This window comes from Anopheles maculipalpis, chromosome 3RL (genome assembly GCF_943734695.1).
Source record: "Anopheles maculipalpis chromosome 3RL, idAnoMacuDA_375_x, whole genome shotgun sequence".
Lineage (NCBI taxonomy): Eukaryota > Metazoa > Arthropoda > Insecta > Diptera > Culicidae > Anopheles > Anopheles maculipalpis.
Genome location: NC_064872.1, coordinates 6,664,245 through 6,681,009, shown reverse-complemented (window position 1 = coordinate 6,681,009; position 16,765 = coordinate 6,664,245). Strand labels below are relative to the sequence as shown.

Sequence of the window (16,765 nt, the reverse complement as noted above, 5' to 3'; positions counted from 1 at the left end):
CGAACAACGATAATCGCTTTTTAAAGCAGCCCAACCCGCACCGGTGCACAAATGCTGTCATCAGTCATACATCAGCCGTACTTCCTTCGGAAGACGGCACCGGAAAGTGGAAAGGTCGCAGAGGTCCTGCGATCACACGTGTTCCTTTCGTCGGATTAGCGCAACGCTGCAGTGCGGACATGCAAAAGAAAACCAGACATTTTCACATTTGGGAGAAACTTTAGCTTCTCCCAACCCTTTCTTTTTCTTTCTTTTCCGTTCGTTGCTCCCAAACCCTCAAGGCGACCAGCACCAGAAGCACGTGCTGCCATCGTATTTTCCCACGGCTTTTTGCAGCCCGTTTCGATCAAAATCTCATTAGTTGTATGAACTGGCAGATGGTTGACAACTTTACATGCCTTTTTTTGGCAAAACGGAATCGTGCCTTTTGACAGCGTAACTTCGCTGTTGATATTAAATTAAAGTTGTGGAGTGTTTCCTTGGGCCCTTGTTTTTGTGACATCTTATCAAGGGAAAAAAGAAACGAATCCTGAGGACTAAAGAACTTGATTTATGAAAGCTACAGCTTGTTCATCCGTCTTCAAGCCGTTCTGCCGTTCGTATGTGATTGTTCTGCGAAATCATGCACATCGGTAATTAGTCAAACTGGGCCCTGTATGATGGCAGGTGTGGAACACCGGGCCCTCTATTCCGCTGCTCGCCGTTACTCTCAGAGGTCAACACTGATTAACATGATTAATTCGTTACACTGCCTACTCGTAGCTACTCACTACACTGCTGCACAGTCCAGGCCAGTGCTTCCGAACTCCAGCGTTTTGGGCAGTGATTTGTGCAAATTCGCCACCAGCTGCCTACGCATGATTGCATGATAAGCTTTTCCCTTCTAGCATCCAGAACATCCAGTTCCTCTGGTTTTCCGTTGTGCACGAGTTCCCATCCCTAGATTCCAACAAGAAACGAAGATAAATGGTAGTGATTATTCCATTTATCACCAGCACGGAATCTTTCACTGCTCGGGCCCGAATTCAACGGCTTTGAGGCTTGCACATTCGGCAGGCAGGATTTGGTTGTCGAAACTCCCTTTTTCCCTGCAAGCGGAAGTTCTCCAAGGGGTGAGCTTCATCTTTCAAAGAGTAGCAAAAAAAGCCCCCCCCCCCCCCCCCCCCTCCAACAACCGTACACCGTAACGAAGCAACAAATGGGAAAGGTTCGCGAAAAAGATATTCGACACCATTTTTCCTGCTCGTTTTCCGGCACCAGGAAACATTCCAGGCGGCCCTGGTGGCACGTTTTTCTGCTGCTGCTGGTAGAAGAGCAAAAAAAATGATCCCTAAACTCCGTGGCACACGATGCATACGAGTTCGTTTAGTTAATTAGCTTAAAATGGTCGCTTCATCAGCAAATGGATTCGGGCGAATTTTGGAGAGCACGGAGCCTCATTACGACGACGCTCCACTCGAGCCTATTCTGGTTTCGAAGCTTTGCCGTCAGCCTGGAGCTTCAGCTTCCACGCTGCGCTTAAGGGCAATCGGCAAAGCGCGCTAAGAGAAATAAAGCAGTCACTTACAGAACTACACAGTAAATCGTAAATTATGTTAAGTAGCGACTGCAAATTAGCACGAATTCATGGTGTTGGACAAGTTGAGCACATTACATGAATAAAACGCTCATTTTGGACATGGATTCTTCAGCACTGATTTTTGGCCTGTTCAACCAGACAGCTACAACAAATGGATGAACAATTTAGCGCTCTAACTCACCTACCCTTATCAGCATGCGTTTATTTTATCATCCAATCAACGTCTCATAAATCCTTATTTGTGGCACCATTTCACACCCCCCGAAAAACACGTTCTCACCGCTCACAAGATACGCAAAAAAACGGATTAAAGCGTAACAGATTATCCCTCGTCAAGTCATCGTTCGCCCGTCGATAAAGGCCCCAAATATATCGTTGATTGGTTCTGCTTAACCGCATTGTTTTACTGGTGTATGTGTTGTGCATGGTTTAGAATATGCTTTTTGTCCGCATCATGATCGACACATGATTTTAAGCTTTATTTTTATACTCACGATTCAACGCAAAAACACATGTTGTAAAGTATTTATTATGTTCGAACGATTTTTTGTTTGTGTTACAAAAATAATCAAATAATCCATTAGCAAGCTGGCTACGGGCACTCAGAACACTGAACATAGAAAACGTTGAGAGATTGATTAAGTTATGCAAATTGCATTAATTTAGGCGTTAGGCGATAGCCCGAATGGCGCCTAAAAGTATGTGATGAATGTGACAAATCATTCTTTTGATCGGTTCAACTCACAAAACTGGAAAACCGAGTCCTCGGAAAATGTTAAACTACAACCAAAGCACACTAAATCAGCGTCAAATTTGGCTCACAAGCCAATCACTATTAAAATTAGGGACACAAAAACATTGCTTCATTCCAAGAAAGTAATCAAACAACACAACAAATCTAAAACTCCATCACCACTCATTCTTCGCTAATGAAATGCTTCCCTCAACTGTTGTCTCCACCCATCCCGTTCCTCCTCGTGCCTCTTCCCCTCTCACCTTATCTGTTTTTCACTTTCCACCTAGATGCCGCCTCGGCGTACATAGGCAAAGCGGGCGGCAAAATGGCACAGCTTTTATAACAAACAGCTTTTGCGCTAATCCCTGCACGATTGTACGCGTCACGCCTTCCCCGTACCCGTCCTGCCGCAGCACACCTTCCATCGTGAAGCAACAGCGATCCGTACCGAACCTAGCGCGGACAGCACCACCGCACCAACGTTCCGTGTGTCACATGCGCCTTCCGGTGGAATCGGAAAGTAAACTGAAAAATGCTGCTTGCTTGTTCAGTAAGCGGACCAACACCGATGGACTGATTTGGTACCCGGTGAAAAAACTCACATACCCCTTCACATACACACTCGAATTCGCACTAATGAAACGTCCCTTGCAATTCACTCGAGAGCCAAATGCGAAGGTTTACGGGGCTCTAGGCCGCAAGTTTAGCACAACATTATGCTCGCGAAATATAATTGCACACAGTGTTTGGTGGTCAGCGTAGTGGGAGCGTTTTTTGTTATTTAGAGGATGTGTGAGTGGAAAATGGCAAAACAAACTCGCTTATTGCTCTACAAACGCTTGTCAAGCTACTGCACCGGCTATTTCGAAATGATGCCTTCGAGCAGCTAGAACACGTACGGAAAATCGTATGCGGGTACTTGTGGGCGAAGCGAAATATGCTACGGAATGCTGTACATGGATATCGCTTTTCCCCGAACTCGAATGCTGGTTCGTTGCAGAAGTATTTCATATCCAGTCTGTGTATGTGTGTAGCTAGCGCGAGTAATTCAACTCTTTTCACATCGTGTCATGTTCTGTGTCTCTGTATCGGTACTGTATCTCATTGGATGTTGTCTGGTGTGCATTGTTTAGCAAATTTTATCTGAACTGTATTTTGTATTTTGAATGTCGCATCCAAAGATAACACTATCGTTTCCTACTCTTTTCTTCCGTATCACTTTTTAGAGGAAAGTTTATTCTGTAGTACTGTATTTATTTAAAACTTTTCTGTAATTTATTTTATTCAACGTCACAAATATTTCGTCTATTTACCGCTTAATTAAATCTACTCACCAGTTTTATTCATTGTAAATCAAAATTTTCGGGTTTTTATCATTCTACATTTTGTGCAATTTGTATCTTTTTTCATTTTTTTTAACCTGTATTGACTTGTTTACTTTCTTATGGTTAAAATGCGGTTATTTTTTATATCTTGATTTACTGATTCGTTCAGTTTTCATTTTATATCGATTTACATTTGACGATTATATTTTTGTGTAATATGAAGATTTGTTTAGTTTTTCCTTAAATTGTTGATTTATTTCATAAATAATTATTTATTTGAACATTTGTTTACTTCGTAGTTCTCTCTAAATTTTTCTTTTTTTATACTAAGTTGACAAGTTTGTAGTATTACTTCCCTTGCCTGGAAGTTTCTATTGATGTATTTGCTAGCCCTACATATTGTACTCGAGGTTTACTATCGCTACACAGTAATGTTATTTCAATATTCATATTCCATGTAGCTGACTATTTCGCTCGCTCGTTCGCACCAACTGACAACTTTCTGCAAGACAGAACCCGTCAGTTGCAGACCATGTAGCCCACCCTGTTTGCGTCATTCATTGATTCGTCGAACCAAATCAAGCTTCACCTAAATGATGCAATTCCACGTTTTTGCACCACACCGTACCGCTATCGCTTCAAATCGTTTCTCAAGAAATAGTTTTCCTATCAACGACCTCTCCAACGGTTGGGCAAGATCGCCTATAACCGTTCGAATCAATGGCGTACTCACTCCCAAACCGCTTGGCATTATCGTCCCACGAACAAAATGTCCATCCGTTCTCGAGTGTGCTGCTAACGAGCGCTGAAGTAGCGCTCCCGCTGCTCGATTGTAGTTCCGTTTTTATATGTCACATTCACAACCCATCGCACGGAGCGAATCGTGCTGTCGTGCTGCAAGGAAACGATCCACGAACCAGCGTTTCCTTGCTTTGCAACCCCTCCAATGCACAAAGCCAAAAGAAAAACGGGGCTTCAACCGTGGGTGGTTGATGTGAAAATTGATGAACGTTTGTACTCGTCCTGCTAGTATAATCTTATCGACTGTTAGCTTGATCGCGCCCTGATGGTGTTAATCCTTTGGCGGGTTGAAAACGTTCGTACACAGTCACGAAAAGTTTTTGCCATTTGCGTTTTCGGAACGGGGTTTTTGCGATTGATTTTAAGTGACGGGCCAAATGAAATTCTTAGGATTTATTTCCAAGAAAGCATAAGGATCCGATGGTTTTCGATGAAAAAGTTAAGGTTTACGGCCACTATTTGGATTGAAAATACTCGATTAAATGAAGGTGTTTCTATTCTAAAGCTTTTTTAAGCGCGTAGTCCACAGACCTTGTTGTATCCTAGAAATGTACAAAAAGGCACTGAAGGATATGAAAATTTGTTCCGATCGATATTTGAAATTCGAAGGGATCGATATTTGAACTTAACCTGAATTATACAATTTCTATTAAAATTCCTTAATATTGCGCACCACATTTCCACCTTTTAAAATCAATTTATTGTGAACAATTTGAAAATTCGTGCTACCTTGTTATTGCCCTACCCGTGGCGTAACTTTCAAGCTTGTCAAACCAGCTCAAACTACATTAGCTATTTTATTAAATATTGTTATGGTGTTTAGCTGCTCATTTCACCTTTAAATCTATACAATAAAACTAGTTGATAGCTAGTAACCTGCTATATATTTATTTTGATCCTAAATAGCTATTTTTCTTCCTACTCTCACGAGATGTGTGAAAGCAAACATTCATCACCTCCTTCCACTTCCAGATGGATGCAAAAGTGTACCAAAAACCCCATCAAACCTTTATGACCTTTTTGCCGCAGCAGCACGCTGCAGTAGTCGTAAAGCATGGACACACAAAAGCAAAACAGAGCCTTCCTCCAAACCGTCCCTGTCTGTCTCTATTTCTCTACCCTCTCTTCGATTTTCCCATGTCCAGATTCGGCTGATAAAATTCCACTCCCCAAAGCGAGCACCCCCCGAACATGTCCAGTCTTCTAATGCAGTGCCGAACGAATAAGCAGCAAGCTTCTTCACTATCACGACACGCGGAAACTTGCACGAACAATTCCTGGTGTGAAGAATCATTGCAAACGAAATAAAAACGCTGCGGTTGGCGGGACTTTTTCTTTTTTTTTTATTGATGGAAAAAGAAAATTCCCACCTCGTTAGCTTTGCGCTGCATTTCCGATGCAAAAGCATTCTGCGGTGACTTTTTCCCCACTCATACGTACAATGTTAATCCGCAAGCTATTACGAGGAAATCCGGAAGCGACTGCTTCATCCGGCGCGCCTATATGTGGTCCTTTCCCGAAACGTCCGGGAAAGCGGAACGCGAAAATGCCACCAAAAGCAGAAACAACCAAAACTGTTGCGAATGCGTTCGGTCTCAGCCTCGAAAAGGGACACAGCACTGGCAGTGGCACCCCGGTGTCAATGATTGTGGTGGTTTTCGTTGCATTTTGCATAAGCTTCCGAAGGTTGATTGCTTTGTAGTTTCGTACTTCTGGCACGGTTCGTATTTCCGGCGCCGCAAACTGTCGAGTCGAAAACGTGTTGTTTGCTGCATGTTGAAGCCTTCTTTGTACACATACACACACGCGAATGCGGCCCTCGGTACAAAGAGATACAAAACTTCAACAACAAGAATAGGATTATAGTTTGTCGCCATAATTTGTGCTTTCGCACGCGCGCACCCTCCCAAAACACGCAGGTCTGGTTTGTTTGTTCGCAGCGCAGCGGGTTCGTTCCCGGGAGGTCGATGGTTCTTGATGCTTGTGTTGTCGAAGAGTTTATCCGGTGCAACATGCTTTCCAAACACACCCGGTAAGGGACAAACATTGAAAGGTAGCAACGCGAGCGAGCAAAAGGCACTCCACAAACCTGGTGATGTTTTATGAATGGTGAGAAATTAGATTCTATCCTGTCGGTCCCTAAAGAAAGCTCTTTAAACAGTTTCTAGTGGGATTTTGATTTTTTACGTATTTAAATGCGCCAACTTTTCACCTGAAACCCCTTTTCTTTGTGCTTTTGGGGAGCGTTTTTTGAGAAAAAGTTTCTCTTTGTTCCCATTTTATCACAATACAATGTCAATCGCTAAACCATTGTGGGATTTGCTTTAGCCAAGTGTTAAAATGCCACTCATATCCTTTTTACGAGAATGTGGTTGGTTTACGTGATTTTTCGTTGTAAATTTCACATCCTTTTTCCAACATTCAAATGGAAAAGCCATCAAGCGTAATTTTATTGCGGATTTTCTATCTTTTTAACGCCATTTTTCTATTTCAGTGGCCTCTTAGTTTGTTATAGGTTTTAATTATTCTTTTTTTTTCATTTTACTGCAAAGTGTTTCCTTTCACTTTATGTCGGTTTATTTTATTTTGTTTTACTCTATGTTTATTCATTATTTTCATTTTTCTTTATCTCATTTATCTTTCTATTTGTATTCAATCTGTTTCACTTTTTTTGTATCTTTTCCAAAGACTCTTATTTTATATCTATTGTACGCTTGTGAACACAAACTTTGGAAGAAGTTTAAGTTATTCTCAATTTACTTTTATCAGATTGCTTGTTGTAACTTTTCTTCTTTTAATTTATTTTTTTTTTTATGTTATTAAAACATTTATGTTATTAAAAAATAATGCTGTCTTTTTTGTATTATTTGTATTTGTATTCTTCACGTTTTATTAAATCTTAAAATTCTTCACAAAAACAATCTCAGATTTGTGAGGCATTACTTCAAATGTGTCTTTTTTTAGCAAGTAATTTAAATTTTTTTTTCATATTTCAAATACTATTTTTTCAATTCAACTATGGCTATTGATATCCAAACTCAAAAATTATGTTAGCAAAAACATCAACAAAAATTACATCTCAAACAAAAAATCCATCTCACTTTCTTATACCACAAAAGCGATTATCTTTTATCCGCTTCACTAACCTTGACACGTGCATTTTGGGCATCCTTCTCCCTGCCAGCTCAACCATTTAATGCGACAGAATCGGTTCCAAATTTCGCTTCATTATTTGCACTAACTTTGCTCAATTTTATTTACCCACTTCTCACCCATCTGCCACACACCACGCTTCTGCCTCACGTCCGCATCACCATGGGAAATGGTCCAGCTGTGTGGAAAAGCGTAATGCCAAGAGGGCAAATAAATTCGTCTCGTAAAAAGTAACCATGTTCGTACAAGTGTCACATCGCTTAGCCATATCCCCGGAATTGGCGATAAACGAATGAGGCAAAACTATTTTCGGACAACTTTCGGTCCCATCTCCCAAGAGTGGTAGAAGGAGAGGGGGGGTGGGATGATGAGGTGGCCAAGGGGATCTAGTGACCTCACTTGCCCTGGTGCACATGAAGACGGTACGCCGCGTTATTGAATTAGTATCCTTGCGCGGGTTCAGTTCCAAGGATACACGGATTGCCCTCCAACCTTAAGAAAAGGTTTCCACCATTTTTCCTTCTCCGTTTTCTCCACAAGAACTCCCCTCTTCTCGCCATAGTGTATCGCAGTTAACGAAGTTATGCGCTCTGCTGGAAACTCAATCAACACGCACGTCAAACTGATACGGGTTATCCCGCTGACGCTGACTGTGCGAAAGAAACTCCACTACGACAGCTTTCCGTGCGTTACAATCTTCAACTACTTCAGCTCGGCATTCGGCATAAACTTTTTTTTTTTCCTTTTTCGTAAGTCATCTCCCTTCGATATTTGGATGTTTTAGTTGCCGCTGCGCGCGCGACACACACACAGGAAAAGCGAAATAGTTTATTCTATTCATTTTCCGGATCACTTTTTTGCTCGTTCCTTTCGCCGCGTCAATGAATATTCATGACGCGCAGGCTAAATCTTCACGGTCGAAATGGTGGCACTGCCGCTGTGGCCGTCACGGTCAAAGGTCGCCAGGAGGGAGGGTTACATCGTTTGCTGCGTTACCCGGCCGGCGACGGGGTAATCTCCACTTGGGGACAGGTTAGCGGAATGCATTACTTTTTGCGCTGCGCCATTCGGCAAATCAAACAAACGTTAGGAAAAACTTTATTGCCCGGTCACCCAGCGCACGTTAATGGTTTGCGACGGTAAATGATGCTTGCACTTTGTTTTGGTGTCTCTGAGCTACAGTTGATATTACTTTTCTGGCTAGTTTTCTTTGGTTGTTTTTGTCATCATTCCTTTGACTGATAAAAAATGAAAATATAACAATTTATTGTAATAAATTCAGTTTGAATAATAGTTTAGTTTGGATAACGTTATCTAAAGTTATTTTTCATAGCAGAAATTTTGATTACGTATTCTTTATCTTACAGAATTTATTTCAAGCTAATTGAATTTATGGTTTTCACTTTGAACAATATTTGTATATTACATAACTTTAATTTACGTTAAATTATTATTTTTTTTATATTTCATAATCAAAACATAACAATTGTGATAACAGACATGACTTTTTGAGAACGATAAATCTTCTTTTTATGGCTTGTAAAATGATGTTATGTCTACTGTCATTACGATACGACAAATAGCATAAACAAGAGTAAATAAAATTGCCTTCTCCGTATTTTTAAACGAACATAAACTTTAACAACATACTTTATATAGACACTAATCAAATCAATGACATTTGTGAGCATTTTCTGCCACAATGCGGAAATGGAAACCATTTTCCGCAAGAAGTGCTTTTCCACCAATGCAAGCTGCTCGTCATCAGCTACCAGCATGTCTTCATCAGGTGATCGATATTCTACTCACAGACTCTGTCTCCTAGAACACGGTACCATCACAGAACACAGGCCAACCAGCAGCTAGCTCAGATTTGCCACGAAAGCTCCTTGTCAACAGTCATGAAATCGCTGCTAAAACAAACAGCACGTGACAAACACGAGATCGATCCAGAACGCGCGCGCGCGCGCGTCTTCCCGCACAAGCACAAAACGCACTCCAGGATCACAGGTTGTCTCGTGGGAGTTGAAATTATATTTACAGGCCGTGCCTAGCATTTATAACGAGGGTTTGCAAGGCAGCTACGTTCGTTTCCCGCTACTGGCGGGCTCGCTAACCCAGGATGATCGTTTAATCGGGATGAAACCAAGTGTTCACGGAGCTTCCGGGCTTCTTATTTATGCAGTCGAAAATAAGATATTCTAGGACAATTTTTTCTTCCAACCACCCGTCGTTTGCGCTTCTCTGATGTAGCAATTTAACTTTGGCCCACCTGGAATACGGAACAGGTGTACCGATTGTTATGTAAATTAGTACAACACGGACACACAACCGGGCACAAATCCTTCCGGTACAAACCCCGTCCCCGTGTCTATTGTTGCTATCAAGGATCGTTGAACTTTTTGCCCCATCCCCTTGGTTCAAACATATGAAAATTTAAATCATTTCCATACGTCCTTTCCATCGTCCAGCGTCAGACGATGTGTGCAAGTGAACGGTTCAGTTGCTCGATTTGGAACATAGAACGATCGAAAAGAGAAGGGCAACTCAGTGTCCTCCTCGAATACAGGCTAGAGCCCCACCAGTGCAACCCCATCGTGCCAATTATCGGTAATTGATGGTTGTACTTGTACGATTATCGGCTTTTTGTAGTGGCATTATGCCACTGCAGTCGAACCATTTCGATTTATGGGGAAGTTTTATTTTAATCTGATATTGATTCCTGTTTTTTGCGCTTCCGAGTGAGAGAGAGAGAGCCTGAGGTAAAACGGAGGAGTGTTGAGTTTAAAAAAAATATTTTAAAAACATTTATTTTATTTATAATTAATAATGACGGTCCAGTGCCGTATTGTCAACACCGCTTGTGTTGAAAAAAAAAACAAAATTACAATCATATTGATAAGGCATTTCCTCCCTATTATTTGCCTTATCCCGGGCATACTCGGTTGTGGATGGTTGTGGTGATGGTGTTGATGATGCTGATGATGATGATGATGATGATGATGATGATGATGATGATGATGATGATGATGTATTCGTGGATGATGGTCCGGTTCTATTGCGGTGGCTATTGTAATGATGGTGGTTGGTTGCATCCGAATTCCGGCTATTGTGGTGTTGTGGCTGATCTATTGTTGATCATTTTGTTATGGTCTGGACTGTAACGAACAAATAAACATCGTTAAGACAGCACGAACATTTATTTGTCTGCGTACAGTGCTCTCCAGTGCATTCCAGCAATGACATTCCAAGCTCAATCTAGTCAACGTCCAATCAAAGGATGATCGACAAGCTCTATCCCGCAGCAGCGAAAGCGACTTCACTACTCCCGAGACTGAGCCCGCCAAACACCCCGAACCCGACGCCAACGCTGTCAAACTCAATGTGCCAAAACTGGACTGGAGTGGAGAACACTGCACTTTCAACAACGCCTGCCTCCCTTTTACGGCAGTGTTGGAATCGCCCTCGAGTGCTGCTGCCCAGTCATCGGATTACCCGTGGCACTACAAAAAATACACTTAAAACATAGACAACACAACATTTAACAAAAAAGGAATGGGGAAATACGAATATGGATTGGAAGGATACTTGGGATGTGGAATCATAGGACAAGACCGTTGTCTCTGGCGAATCGGTGAATGATCCTCATGTAGGAAAGGTCCTTGGTAGCCAACACTTCTCTAATTTCTGTACCCGGTCGTCTGCCGATATTCTCGACTGCGCTCAACAAGGAGGGTCTTGCGGTTTCAAACTCCACGCAAGACCACAGAAGGTGATCCACATCGTGGAATCCGTCACCGCAGCCACATACTTTTGTCTGAGCCAGAGTTATACGCTGTAGATGAGCATTCAACGCAAAATGATTCGACATCAGTCGAGACATCATCCGTATGAACGCCCGGTCCACAGAGAGCCCATCGAACCAAGGCCGCAGGGACACTTGCGGAGAGATCGAGTAAAGGAAACGCCCGAGTTCATCCGCCTCCCACATGCTCTGCCAGCGAGACAGGAAAAGTTGCTGTGGGAAACGAAGGAACTCCTGGGCCGAGATAGGTCGGTCGTAAAAAGCGCCTTCTTGGACGCCTGTTTTGGCCAGTGAGTCTGCCTTCTCATTGCCGGGAATTCCACAATGAGAAGGGACCCAAATTAGCGAGATCCTATACGCCTTATCGAACATTGAGCCAAGCAGTTCAATGATTTTGATGGTGAGGAAATCCTGACTCTTAACAGCCTTCGGAGATCTCAGAGCTTCAATAGCACTAAGGCTATCAGTGAAGATGAAGTACTGGTCCGAAGGTCTCGCTGCTATCATCGATAGTGCGTAAAATATTGCGGCTAGCTCTGCGGTGTAAACACTACATGGCTGCCTCAATTTGAAAGAAGCTTCGGTGAACTCGCTAAAAACACCGAAGCCAGTGCCCTCCTCAGAGGATGATCCATCAGTGTAGTACTGGCTTATTTGGTCTAAATGACCATACTTATTCATGAAAATACCCGGAACTACCCTCGGGCGAAGATCATTAGGTATGGTCTTAATTTCCTCGTGCAATGAGGAATCTGTTATTAAAATGGAACTGTAGTTCTCAGGGAGGGCAGCACGATTTAATGCCTGTGGAGCGCTAGGATGCACTTGTAGGACAACAAAATCTTCATAAATCTTGAGGATTTTGCTCTTAGAACCTGTCTCTAGAAGCGCTTCAAAATTTTCTATTATCAAGGGATTTGATACTGAACAACGAACTAGAAGGCGAAGCGACAGCATTTCAAAACGTAGTTTGAGCGGCATCACTCCGGTCATCACTTCTAGGGACATGTTGTGTGTAGATTTCATGCTCCCTAGTGCGAGTCTAAGACAGCGGTACTGTAGCCTTTCGAGCTTGAGTATCAACGTATTGGATGCCCAATGGAAGCATATGCTTCCATATTCCAATACGGATAGTACCGTTGTCTTATACAGTCTCAGGACGTCTGATGGATGTGCGCCCCACCAGAATCCTGTGACTGTCCTTAGAAAGTTGATTCTTTTACTGCATTTTTGCACCAGACGGGTGAAGTGAGTACTCCAGTTTAGCCTAGAATTGAACCATACACCAAGGTATCGAAAATTGTCGGTAATTGATATCTTTTCACCATACAGAAAGACATCAATTTTCGGGTCATATAGCCTTTTCTCCCTGTTTTTTCCCGTATCGCTAAAAGGAGAAAAGACTACCATCTCAGTTTTCGTTGCAGAGAACTTGATACCAAGGTTTTCAGACCACTCGGAAAGATTGTCCAGAGTGGTTTGTAAAGCCAGTTGTATTTCATCGGCGTCTCTGCTTGCAACAGATATAACGCCGTCGTCTGCCAATTGTCTAAGACTGCAGTTTGGCGCTAGACATGAGTCTATCTCACTAACATAAAAGTTATATAACAGTGGGCTCAAGCAGGACCCTTGTGCTAGTCCATGGAAACTGGTCCGTTTTAACTGCACGTGACCATTGTTGAAATTCATAGCTTTTTCCGACAAAAGGTTGAATAACAAGTTATTCAACTTTGGTCCCAGGCCCGCATTTTCTAACTTTTGACTCAGTTTGTATGGAGAAACTGAGTCAAATGCCCCCTGTATGTCAAGGAAGATAGACCCCATGTTCTGCTTGCGTGCACGGGCAAGCTCTATTTCTGTCACCAAAAGCGCTAAACAGTCATTAGTACCCCTGGCTTTACGAAAACCAAACTGAGTACTTGAGAGAAGGTTGTTGGTTTCCAACCATTCTTCTAACCGTAAAAGAATCATCCTTTCAAGGAGTTTCCTCAGACACGAAAGTAATGATATCGGCCGATATGAATCGTGTCTTGATGGCGGTTTGCCAGGCTTCAAAATAGTGACAACTTTCACTTCCCTCCATTCTTGCGGGACGCTGTTGAACTCCAACATATCGTTGAAGATTCTTAACAGACGTTTCTTGCCCATGTCGGGAAGATTTTGCAGCAGTTTGCTGTTGATCTGATCCAGGCCTGGGGAAGAATTTTTGCTTGAAAGGAGAGCAAGCGATAGCTCAACCATAGTGAACGGTGAGTCCATGATAGGGTCACTGCCAGGCGCATTTTGATGAAAGTTCTGCGCAGGAACGAAATCAGGGCAAAGCTTGTGGGCAAATTCATTTAGCCACTCGCCAGAAAAGCTTTCGCTCTCGTTGATGTTGTTGCTGTTTCGCATCCTTCTAGCCATCCTCCAAAGCGAATTAAGTGATGCGGAAGGGTCTAGGTTATTGACGTATCTACGCCAATAACCCTTTTTCTTCGCCTTCAACAGGTTTTTACACGATCTCTCCAGTCCTTTATATTTTTCATATAAAGACCTTGAGCCCGTGTCCCGGAATGCTTTAAACGCCTCCCGCTTCTTGTTAAAAGCCGCTTGACAATCCTTGTCCCACCAAGGAGTGGGAGGTTTTTTGAATGTCCTTGCTTGGTGGGAGCGCCTTGTTTGGGCTTCAAGAGCGCACTTGTTTATAATTGAAACAAGTTTTTCGTACTCCTGTACTGGAGACAAATCTTCCAAGTCAAGAGAAAGCGAAGCGGCTACTAATTCACCGTATCTCGTCCAGTCGATGTTCCTCGTTAAGTCACATTTAACGGGGATTCCACCTCCTGGACATCCTCCCTTGATGTAGGAAATTTCTATCGGCAAGTGATCACTGCCGATAGGGTCCTGGATCACCTTCCAACTAAAATCCAGGGCCATCGCTGATGGACATAGAGACAGGTCCAGTGCACTCGCCCTACTCTTCGGTGTGTGCATCCTAGTTGCCTCTCCTGAGTTGAGGATTGAAAGCCCAAATCTGTCGCAGATGTCTCGGATAATTGGAGCGCGAATGTCATCCTTATCGCAACCCCAGTCGATTCCATGGGAGTTGAAATCTCCCAGGATCAAAAGTGGTCCAGGCAAGACCGCTGCTAAATTTCCAAGATCCTCTTTGATCTTTTCAATTTTTTCTTTTTCATTGTTGGCTATCGGGGGGATATAAATAGATGCAATTGTCACGTGAAGATCGCTAATTTTTGCCTTGACTGCGACAGTTTCGATCATTTCTTGCCTAGGGGTAGGTATTCTGTTGAAAGCGTGACTCTTTCGAACACCAATTAGTACTCCCCCACCCCTTGTAATGCGATCTTCACGGATTATATTATATCCAGGGAAGGTAAGATTGATTTCTTCCGATAGCCAAGTTTCACAGAGGGCGAACACATCGCAGTTTAAAAACATTTATTTATAAATTTTTTTTTTAATATGGAAAACGAGAAAATGCCTACGAGTATGCAATGCAAAAATATGCGACTCATTCCTAATTTTTTTAAAATCAAAGGGAAAGCTCCTAAAATTCAATTGAAAATTTTAAAATTTTGGAATTATAATAGTGCAGCTGAAAGATTTTTTTCGTCTTAAATTATTTGGCATTTGATCGAAACAAAGTTTCCGAGAAAAAATGCTGAAAAAAATCACATATTACTCGCTCAAAAGTTCATCGATCACATCATGCCTAAAAATTATAGCCGTTTTATGAGCTCTAATGCAACTATTAAGCTCGATTAGAGCTTCTCACCGCTTTCTTATCGCTTCTAAACAGAATGAACGGTATGGTAGAGGCGATTTATGATCTTTCATTCAAAACCAAACCCCTCATCATCATTTTTGCATGACTTCCCATAATCCATCTTCAAGAATCGATTAACTTTAGCAAAACCACCCTACAAAAACCAGACAGCTTGTGTTTTCTTCCCACACAAAAAAACACACACACACACCCCCGGATCACTAATTGTTGATTCGTCGAGGTCATAAATATACCACAAATGGGTTTTATCCGTCTTCTGTGGAGTTTTTTTTTTTTTTTTTTTTGCAAAACCTAATAAGGTTTCTACCGCCACCAGACAGGAAATTATAGCCACTATATAAGATCGGCAGCCCCGCACAAACCAATGTATCATCGACTGTGTTCGATCGGTGATATTATACAACCCGGCGTCTTGTTGTGGTACAAATAAATGTTTTGTTTGTGTGTTTTCCCACTCTTCTCGCTCGTGGAAAATGGGAACTTTTTCAATAAATCCGAAACAGATGCTTGATGCAAACAATATCATCACCAGCATTGGTAGTATTAGAAGGGTAGTAGAGTTTCACGTATTGCGTGTTTGTAAATCATGTCACGTACCTCGGAAGCTTATTTCTCTTGCAAAAATGTTCACACACACACACACACACACACTTACACATTCGGGAACTGTTTTAAAGCTTCACGGTAAGTGTTAAAAGTAGAGTGTGAGAAGGGAAAAAACACTGCCACCTATCCTCATAACATATTTAAGCACTACAAGCACTTCCGGCGATCGATCTGCTTCGGGGGACGGGTCGGCTAGATTTTCACGTACGTACGAAACGAGTAATTTATATCGATTCGAGGCTGCACTTTCACGTACTTCGCCGCTGGAACCGGAATACACTTCCGCATTATGAGCGCACAAGTGCAGTACGGACGATTTATTATTCTACCAGGAATAGGGAAAACCTCGCTTGTCGAATGCTCGGAGGTGAATAACACGCGTGCGGAATAAATTCTGGAACCGTCTAAGGCATTGAGGAATTTACTTGCTGCACTAAATTACGCAGCTTTTTTTTTGTACATGTCCCCAAATTAATGTTAAACAGCTTTAAAGTCCCATTTGAAAGAGTAACAACGCCAAACAGATCAATCTCTCCATCACTGCGTTTATTTGGGTGAAAAGTCATTCCAGTTGCTTTAGTCCCATCCTGCTTCCGCCTTCATGTACTACTTCAAAAACCTTATCAAAAGCGTAATCCACCGTCTAGACCGACCAACTTTTAACGCGCCTAATTGAGCACCCAGTAACCATCAGCCTTTCGAGCCTTTCGAGAATTTATTTGTGACGCGACAATCGGGTCGTTAAATTTCAAAGTCGTACCAAAATCCTTCAGCGTAATGGATCGTAAAATGTTTGAGCGCGCGGAAAAATTGAAAATAAAATATCATTTTGCTCCCTCATCGCTTCTTGCTGAAGGTATTACACAGTTCAGCGAATCAACTCCCATTTAAATCGACGATAGCTTTTGCCCCTAATCTGGCTTTCATCCGATCTCGACGGGGACGGATCATTGATGATTTGTTGTTTTGC

General features: G+C 42.3%; 3 protein-coding genes across 5 annotated transcripts in view; all 3 read left to right on the top strand.

Moving 5' to 3' along the window:
- The window catches only part of LOC126563935 (probable phospholipid-transporting ATPase IIA), a 415,461-nt gene that overhangs the window by 141,810 nt on the left and 256,886 nt on the right, over nucleotides 1-16,765 (top strand). The gene's annotated exons all lie outside the window — the stretch shown is intronic.
- Nucleotides 1-16,765, top strand: part of LOC126563874 (nidogen) — a 251,705-nt gene that overhangs the window by 87,367 nt on the left and 147,573 nt on the right. The gene's annotated exons all lie outside the window — the stretch shown is intronic.
- LOC126564343 (potassium voltage-gated channel protein Shaw) overlaps nucleotides 1-16,765 on the top strand; it is a 42,379-nt gene that overhangs the window by 17,751 nt on the left and 7,863 nt on the right. Inside the window, exon 7 of one of the 3 annotated variants that reach the window (XM_050221363.1) lies at nucleotides 2,603-2,709. The exons of the other annotated variants lie outside the window; for them this stretch is intronic. Coding sequence (XP_050077320.1) covers nucleotides 2,603-2,658 — 56 coding nt within the window. The 3' untranslated portion in view covers nucleotides 2,659-2,709. Of the gene's footprint in view, nucleotides 1-2,602; nucleotides 2,710-16,765 lie in introns of those variants that run through there. 3 annotated transcript variants of the gene reach the window in all.